The sequence below is a fragment of the Phycodurus eques genome, chromosome 16 (assembly GCF_024500275.1).
Source record: "Phycodurus eques isolate BA_2022a chromosome 16, UOR_Pequ_1.1, whole genome shotgun sequence".
Lineage (NCBI taxonomy): Eukaryota > Metazoa > Chordata > Actinopteri > Syngnathiformes > Syngnathidae > Phycodurus > Phycodurus eques.
In genome coordinates, this window is record NC_084540.1 from 16,109,925 (window position 1) to 16,119,924 (window position 10,000).

Below are 10,000 nucleotides of genomic sequence, written 5' to 3' on the forward strand. Positions count from 1 at the left end.
ACGACAGAAATGAGCGATTTGTTTTACTCCTTGTACTATTCCAAAACTATGCCACCTTCCCAGCTAGGCTGCTAGCTAGTTAGCCTGATGGCTACCTAGCTGCTGTAGCTTCACAGCACACTGTTGGATCAATATTGTCCCATTGAATCTGCCGCCACGGTTGCCTTCTCCAGTGAATAGCGATGGATAGCAGTAAATCAAAGTGGCGGCGGAAGTAAAAGGCGCTTGTCAGAATAAAAGAAGTACATTGACTAGTTTCATTTGAATGTGAAAATTGTGACTCGCCGTTCGTTTTTTAAACTGGAGAAATGATTTACAAATCGTTTCGTTTGTATCACTAGTGTTTAGCAAATTTTACTTATTTTCTAATTAATTTATCTACCTATTTAGCTTATTTTTAATGATTTAAATATGGTTAATCAATTACAATTATATGAATTACACACAAAAAAAACATCTTTTCACAATTTTATTCAAATAAAGTATTTCATATGCACCCTCTCTATATAGTGCTTGAGTGAGTTGGAGCCTATCCTAGCTAACTTTAGGCAGAGGTGGGGAACACACTGGACTGGTCGCCAGCCAATCGCAGGGCACATAGACAAATAAGCATTAACACTCAGATTAACACCCACTGACAATATTAATTCTTAGATTAACCTAACATTTTTTGGAGTGTGGGAGGAAGCCAAAGCACCTGGCGAAAGCCCAGGCAAGCATGGAGATGAATCCATATATTTTACTTTTTATTAAAGCACGGTGGACGACTGGTTAGAGCGTCAGCCTCACCGTTCTGAGGACCAGGGTTCAATCCCCGGTCCAGCCTGTGTGGAGTTTGCATGTTCTCCCCGTGCCTGCGTGGGTTTTCTCCGGGCACTCCGGTTTCCTCCCACATCCCAAAAACATGCATGAATTGGAGACTCTAAATTGCCCGTAGGTGTGAATGTGAGTGCGAATGGTTGTTTGTTTGTATGTGCCCTGCGATGGGCTGGCAACCACTGGCTGTACCCCGCCTCCTGCCCGATGATGGCTGGGATGGGCTCCAGCGCGCCCGCGACCCGAGTGAGGACAAGCGGCTCAGAAAATGGATGGATGGATAATCTAGTGCTGTATCAACTACTTTTGTAAATGTGGAGGTTGCGAACATCCGTCACTTTCAAGCCATGGTCGGAATACACTCTCAAACGCTACGTCACCAAAAGGTAAACTAAGATGCATCAAGGTTTGTTGAATGCATTATCTTGGTTATTTGTGTTTGGCTGTGTGGGAGGAAGCCAAAGCACCTGGTGTCAAAAGTGGCGCTTGGGCGAAGCAGTGAGAGTATGTGCGGCCTTGCCCAGTTGCTCTTCACAACTTTTCCTGTCATCGATCACTGATGTGTCTTTGGCAATTGCCCTTGTACTAAAAGGGCCATTAATTGCCACAGTCACAAAAGTGCAGCATGTACAAGGGTGGTGACACGATAAGAGACTGAAAAAGGGTGTGTGTGTGTGTTTGTGTGTGCATGTGTACTCAACCATGCGCACGTTATGGTGCGAGTGAGTCACAAGAACCCTCATCTGTCAGTCATCTTGCGTAACCTAATAATGACTCACACATCCAACTGTGATGCATGCAAAAATGGCAGGTGCTAAAAAGGCAGTTAAGAGGGTTTGGGCAGGTGTAAAGGTTGTGAGTGTGTGTGTGCTGAGGTGGCTATGCTATGCACTCATGGCCACATGCACACACACATGCTGCTGGACAGGTTGACATACTGGGATCAGGAAATGCAGTATTCGACTGAAGGCCTGGAAACAGCAAAGGGAAACATTTTAAGAACAGCCCACCCAACCCTGTTGTGTGTCGTCTGAAGAGATTCCTCTGTAGAAGATTTTTACCGTGTACAATTCAGACCCCGCTGAAAGTAAATCTCTCATCAACACCCTGTGAGTATCATGTAAAATCAGTGAAGGATCCCCAAAGAAGATCTACAGCGCATTAAAATTGAATGACTAAAGCGGGGTAGGTAGAGGTAATTTGACTTGTTCATTTACTGTATAGTACTTGTGTACTGTGTACCGAGTATGTTCAAAAGTATTCTTTATTCAGGTCATGTATTCTAATCAGGCAGGTCAAACCAACATTACCACATGACTGAAGTAATAGGTGTTTTGTCATGTAATATTCTAAAATTTCAAGCTAGATAAATGTGGGTTTTTATTCGCTGTAAACTATATTCATAAAAAATATTTTATAAATACAAAATATTTTACCCTTTGTAGTGATGGGTTTCACTTTTTGAAGGGAACTACTAAACTTAATTATGGTTTACATGATATTCAAATTTATTGAGCTGCACCTGTAGTTACAAGACAAGCTAACAGTTAGCCTAGCTTCCATTTCTTCTTCGACAACACTTCTTTGTATGATAATGGAAAACATTATTAGACCACACTTGTTTCTTCAATTTCTTGTTCATTTTAATACCTGGTACCACTAAATGTATAACGTGAAGAATACAATCAACAAATATGCCGCCGATTCCATAATACTTTATTTGACATGCTTAAGCTTAATTGGATTCCCAGTGATTGTGCTTATTATCACGAAAACCATGGAAAATGGCTAGATATCAGCTCTTAAATTGAACTCTTATGACATTGTTATTGTTTGTCATCATCATTATATTTGTTAAAACAATTGTGTTTTCAGTTTCTTGTTCATTTTTAGTGCCTGATACAACTAAAGATACAACAGTGATGTAATATTTTCTTCCATGACAGGCCATTTGCCGGCAGTCTGGATCCCCTGCTCCCAATCATGGGTCAGTCTTAGTACTACAACAGCCATCTGGTTTGGGAGAGGAGAATGGCGATAGTGTTCTGTTTGTTATCTGGAGTAGACCACATACTATAAGAGCAGAAACAACACATTTGATTTTCCTAGTCAGGTATAGGGTATCCCACATTGTAAAAATCAGTTAAGATGGTAAAATCTGTATGCCTACACCTGGATCAAGCAGAAGTATAAAAGAGCAATGATAAAGAATTCATTCTTCAGTGGAAGGCTCGATGGTACTTCTGATGTTTACGCTCGACTGGACTGTTTTAAACAAACGGGAAGAGGCCAAATAAATACGTTGTGAAGGATCTGGCTCCTGCTGGCGCCAGACAACCCGAGTGGAAGGGGGCAGCAAAAAATAGTAAACGGAGAAGTCAGAAACAAAAATGGCCGCACTACAACAGGTGCTACTGTATTAGCCTTCACGGAGTTTGACTGACAGGTGGAGTAATACACAAAAACGATGCGTTCATTGGTTAGAAAGGGTTTAGAACCAGTGCCAGGTCGTACAATAGTGTCTATCATGTCAACATGTAAGACAAGTGACAAGGGGTTTTCTATCTTATTTACTAAATTGAACTACAAAGGCATGCTCGTAGATCAGCATTTCGCAAAGTGTGGTCCACGAGAACATTCAAATTTATAATTTCGATAAAACGATTTGTACGATGTTAGTTGTTCAAGAAAACCCTCAGGTTGCGATAAGGCCCGTTTTTTATTCCATTAGTCACAAAAGTGGTAATATTCATCAATATAAGCTTAACTGTAAGGCTGCAGCTTTCGAATATTTTTAGAATCCAGTATTCTATCGGGCGGCACGGTGACCGACTGGTTAGAGCGTCTGCCTCACAGTTCTGAGGACTGGGGTTCAATCCCCGGCCCCGCCTGTGTGGAATTTGAATGTTCTCCCCGTGCCTGCGTGGGTTTTCTCCGGGCACTCCGGTTTCCTCCCACATCCCAAAAACATGCCTGGTAGGTTAATTGACAACTCTAAATTGCCCATAGGTGTCCATGTGAGTGCGAATGGTTGTTTGTTTATATGTGCCCTGCGATTGGCTGGCCATTGTGAGGAGAAGCGGCTCAGAAAATGGATGGATGGATGGAAGTATTCTACCGATTATCCATCAATTAAGTAATTGTATAATAATAGATTTTGCATTACTAAACACAATAAGATGTGCATGTTACCTTGTGTTTGTGATAATATAAGTGCTGTTGTGGTACACATTGCGCTTTATCTCTCATTAAGTGTGAAATTATCCCAAATATTGAACATTTTATTTTGAGGCATTTGAAGTGCTGATACCATGTATTTTAGAAATTTCCACAAAGCTGGTGGCGACTTTTCACGCTGGATTGTAAAACGAACGAATCATGAGGTGGCGAGAGATTCCCACCCTTGATGAGGTTTTGTGGAACTCTGTCAACTGGTACATAAACAAATAGTGAAACTTAAAAAAAATAAAATAAATAAATTAAAAAATAAATAAATAAAAAGCATCATAATAGTATAAAGAGAACACTATTGTGCTGCAGTAGCAGAAAGCACATGGGATACTATTGAGCTGCTCCAGTGTGCTTTTGCCAGTGTGTTTGCATCGGACACACCAACAGACGTGAACACAAGTCAACAGCGTCATTGTTAGCGCCATTAACAGCATCTGTGCCGCGCCTGTGCAACAGGCAGTCCAAACGTGCTGGTCTGTTACAAGCTTTGTAATGCGAGGATGTGAGCACAAACACAGACATTGTATCAGGGTTTTACAGACTTTTGAGTGGTACTTGCGATGCACTCCATGAACCAAGAAGTATGAGCTACCCAGCAGACGGACCCATTAACAAGTCAGCTTCTGTTTATTTTAGTCAACTCATTAACAATTTTCATGCATACTTTAAGACCGTGTGAAGTGAATTCAGACATTTGTTTCTGTATACATTATACATGTTTGAAGAATTGCTGAAAACGTGCAAAGACAAAACTATCTCGTACTAGCAACATAAGTGGCCATAATCTTTGTGGAATCCACCCACCCCAAAAACATGGAATGAGCATTTCAAATGTCTCCAAAATCCTTCATAACATAAATTCACCAAAAAAAGGTTTGATGAAGTACATGACATTCTACTGCCCACACTGCTCTCCACACTGTTCCATTTGTGCTCATTAAGTCGAGTTTTTCGGGCAAGTGAAACAGTTTAAAAACGTCATGGTAATTTTTACGTCAAGCATATTGACCTCTCTGAATTTTGGCCCGTACGAGGGATTGGTGAATATTTTTAACTGAAACCTGTCAGCTTATCAGAGGAGTTCTCCAAGCAGCAGACAAAATGAGATATGTTGAGAAATAATACAATTTTACCGTTTTACTCTAACTTGGTGTTTCCTGACCAGATTTTCTGCAGGTGATATCACACAAAAACGCAATTTTTTCCCCCCAACAAAAAAAAAAAACGCAATTTCTCCGGAACCGTTTTTTGCTGCGTTGTGGTTGGTTGTGATCAGCCCCAAAAATCCTGATCATGTAAAGCCGAATCGCGACATCTTGATTCATGCCACTTGCTGCTTAATGACTATTGAATAAAATAAATATCATGCAGAGAGAGAAGAACAACATCATTCTGAGGGGAGATTCCGCAGATTCCACGTGGGGGATTTAGTGTGTTGCAGCATGAGCGAACAAGCTAGTTAGCGCCGTGTCCTCCTGTGTCACTCGAGAGGAACTTTAGGAATTTCCTTTGTTGATTTCCCCCAACCGTCCCCACCAAACCCATCCACTCCTTTCACCAGGGAGGGAAGCATTTTCCCACACCACATATTACAGGACTTTCTGTCAGGGAGGGAGGAATAGAAGAGTCCCGGATAAACAAGGGAGGAGGGAAAGAGGGGCTGACGTTGGGTAACAACTTGCACAAACACATTTAAACAACACATTTAAGACAACTTACGCATTGCAGTATGGTCTCTTCGCAAAACCTTTGTAATTCTTCATGTTTAGAGACATATTGCAGACCTCGCAGCGGAAGCATCTCGTATGCCAGTACTGTCGAGAGACAAACAAATAAGATGTCAATAACAAATAAAATGTCAATAAAGCAGACAAAAGACCAATTGTAGAGGGAGTTCACAGGCTGGCTATAGAGACAAAGAAAAACAGAAAATGTCAAACTATTTGCAAGCAAATTGCATGGTGGCTGTTTATAGCCACATAGGGCAGGGCCAGCGGCTCTAAAAGCAACACAAATACGCGCCTCATATATTTGTCCTTCTACATGTGATGCACAGCTCAGCAGATTGGTAGGATTGTGAACACCAAGTATACGCCAGGTCGCTGCTAATTAAAATCTTCCACCACACTTGAGCTGCCCTACAAATTCATATCAAAATGGCAGCCGTGACAGTGTTCAGGGGCGTAAACGCCGGGGAATTTCAACAGAGCACTTACGCTAAAAATCATATTGCCGCTCTCCAATGAAACGCTCGTATCTCTAAATTCAATTGTTTTTTGTTTTTATACAAAATGCAAGAAAGAAAAAAAAAGACCCACAACACCATCGAGACAAGAGCAATCACCATAACAGGGGATCCCTGACCAAGTTCCATTCCTATGACAGCGACCTAACCCCAAATTGTACGGATAGTAGTCTATCACTAACCTATGCTAACGCAGTAGTAAAGTCACAATTACAGTAGACGTTTGTATGAAAAACACTCCCAATCCATTAATATCAAACAAATAAATGGTTAGTACGCCAGTAGCTGACCATGCCTTCTTGTCGCATGTCCACGTGTTTCTCTTTTAGTTTATTTGCCAGCATTCACAAACGCAAAATCACATATGCTGGTACCACCGTAAAACAAGGACCCCCTGTTAATGCTTTTCAAATGGCTAGGTATGATATGACAAACATCACTGTCGGATGACAACCTCATAAGTCCACTTGACAATTTATGACAAAGCTATACCGATGAAAGTGTGTTTTATATAGGGCTGCAGCTATCAAATATTTTTAGAATCAAGTATTCTACTGATTATCCCATCAATTAATAGAGTAATCTGATAAAAATAAATGTTGCATTATTCAACAAGAAAACTAGCATGTCAGGTGCAGTTATAATTTTTGTCCACTTAGGGTCAGCATCCTTATGTTCTATTCAAAGCTGGACTATCTTTGAGTCTGTATGGCTTTAAAAGGCTGGGCCTGGCGTAGTGAGTGACGTGGGCGTCAGCGACTAAGAATGTAGAGTTGGCTGGGTGTTAAGTAGCCCACCCCTTAGCCAGTCTGCATGTTGAATGACTTAGTGCCGTTAGTTATGGACATTGGAAGGTTGTGTATGAATGTGTTTGTCTTATCGTTTGTTCCGTAAAGCAATTGAGTGAACCGGCTAATGTGCATCCTTGACCATTACAATCCGTTCTCACTAGTGACGGTCGACTATATTAAGTTAGCTAAAATTGATGTTACCTTGTGTTGGTGTGTTGTTGCATTTTATCTTCCTTGTTAAAACGGGTATTAATCCAAAACTTTTGACATCGTCTTTTACAATCTTTCCTCCTTGCTTACCGCTATCACAACCTATTTTGAAATGTGTGGTGCCTGCAACTGCACTAACATTAGCCCATATGGGAAAAACTATTCTTGCAAAGAGGTAGAGATTTTGGTTTGACCTTTTTGGGTAACTGAATTATTTGGTTAATTGTTGCAGTCCCAGTTTTATGACTCAGTTTTCCGCCTTAACTGTCTTTTACTACAACTTAGAACACAAGTGAAGACTGAAACCTCTGTCAAGACCGGAGCCGATCACGCTTACTGTTTTAATAAACCAAGCGCCAATAGCCTTGGGTACAGTTGATGCCAAAATTAGCCAACTACAAATTGGAACGATTTCAATCTAAAACAGCACATCGCCTAGATGCTATTTCAATAGTAGCTTAAATCAAATAAAGAAAATCAGATGCGCTTATATTTATAAACACTAGGCACTGTTCTGGCCTAAATGTGTGTGAAAGAGCGAGAGAATGTGTTTTTTTTTTTTTTTTTTTTTTTTTAAAAGAGCGTTTTTCATATTTGGTGGGATAGTGTGAAATCCCAAAACCACTTTTGGACATCTTGAAGTCTCTCTCAACAGGTTTTACGAGCTGATGCCAATAAGCCGTCCCTCCCGCTCAGCTCAACACCCAACTAACCTCTCTCCTCCCCTTTCCCTTTCTCCTCTGGAACTGGGCTGGGTCTGTTCTGAGAGGAATGGAAGAAAGGGAGAAATGGCAAGTCAGGGGAGGAAACATGGGGCAGGAAGGGAGGGGTAGCCAAGGAAGGAGAGAGAAGGCCAGGAAAGGGAGCGACGTTGTTGCTATCGTCAAGGGAAGGAAGGGTGGAGGAGGAGCAGGAAGAGTGCAAGGAAAGGGCAAGGGCGAGAAGGAACGGCAGGCCCTCTTGGTCATTTTCTTCTCACAAAGCATGAAAGGAGCTTCAGAATGGCTAACATGGAGGACACAAGGTCTAAATCAACTTCTTCCCCATGTAGTACACTGCACAGCTGACAATAAATCAAGCTGATGTCAAGTTGTAAAAAGCTGGAATGACAAAACACACAGCAGTTACCTTCAATTGTATTGAATGACTTTAAATGTGGTTCGGGGCTGCTTTTAAAGCAGCAGCTTCTTCACAACAGCGGGCTCAGTGGCACTGTGTTGCTTCATTCTCGTGGATGGCGAAGACCTCTTGGACGTGCTAGACTCAACTTCCTGCTGCCACGTCTGCATGTGCACCATTTTTGCCATCTATGTAATAAGGAGCGGGACTTTCTGCACTGCTACTGTGACAGAGGAACCTCTAGGTGCAACAAAATCTGTTCTGATATGCTGGTTTCATGTCCAGTTTTGTTCAGATTTCAAAATCTTCATCGGAAATAATGCCTCCCAGGATCAAACTGTCGGCATCTTAAAGTCTTTATTAACTGGAGCGGAAATTTTAAAGTAACATTTTCACCGTGTTCACCATCAGATGTTCCATTGTGTTATGCATTTGTACTTTCCATTTTCTTAGTATGGCGGGTGAGCTGAAGCCTATCACTGCTGATAATGAGCAAGTGGTGGTGGAGTAAGCCGTGGACTAATTACCGGGCAATCATAGGGAACATACAGATGAACAAGCACTCACTCACATATTCACACCTAAGGACAATTTGGTCTCCATTAAAGTAACATGCATGTTTTTGGAATGTGGGAGAAAGCAGGTTACTGGAAGAAAAAAAACAAAACAGAAAAGGGCCTGCGCTAAATTTCAAAACGAGAACTTCTTGACTGTGAGGGCAGACGTGCCAACTGCTACCCCACCGTGCTGCCCAAATTTGCATTATTACATTGACATACTGCATCTCTGCTAGTGCATAGTGAGTTGCACTCAAAGGGAAGCCATCCTGTGAGCTGAGCTTGAACTTTGGATCATCAAAAACAAACAGTCCTTGCCTATATTAGTCTGCTGATATGTTGAGTATTTGTTCATCGCCACGGAAAACCTGCTGAACCACATTCCACCAGAAAAAAAACTCATCCACCTGCTAGAGTGACACTCTGCCGAGTTGCTTCCTCTCGGCACAACCGCAAACTGTACACGGGCGCACACACACATTCCGCGAATGGTTTACTGTCACTCAAGCACAACCCGAACTTTAAAATGAGACTACACCTATAAAGAGTTACCGTGCTTGTAGCGCCTGTTTTTTTTCTTTTTTTGGAATATCCACAAAGCTATTGATTTCAACACAAGAGTGGCACAAGTAGGTGTCGATGTTAAAAATTCACACCACCATTCCTGCGGTGTGGAATACATCTGATGCAACCTTGGAAGTTGGAAAACTGCCAGTTTGATTTTGTCCCCCTACAATCCATGTCACCAGCTTTCAAACAGCACGACGACACTGGAAAAAGACATTTTGACGGCAGTGTGAAATGGACTCCATGATGCCCACACACCCGTCGCGACTTTCTGCTATTTCCTGTTACACAGCCGCCATCCGTGATACTACCTCAGAAGCCAGAACATACACAGCTTGACATCCAGCGCAGTCTCGATCCAATCCGTTGATCGGAAAACTGGACCGATCCCTTATTTTTCAGCTGATCAGTATCGGTTAAAAAAAAAAAAAAACATTTTTGAAACATCACAGAGCGACACAATA

The 10,000-nt window shown here is 41.8% G+C and overlaps 1 protein-coding gene across 4 annotated transcripts in view; it reads right to left on the reverse strand.

The window, feature by feature from the left end:
- Window positions 1–10,000, reverse strand: part of LOC133414373 (LIM and SH3 domain protein 1-like) — a 37,926-nt gene that overhangs the window by 14,959 nt on the left and 12,967 nt on the right. For all 4 annotated transcript variants that reach the window (XM_061699667.1, XM_061699669.1, XM_061699666.1 and 1 more), the window contains exon 2: window positions 5,767–5,861. In XM_061699667.1, the coding sequence (XP_061555651.1) occupies window positions 5,767–5,861 (95 nt within the window). The remainder of the gene's footprint in view (window positions 1–5,766; window positions 5,862–10,000) is intronic.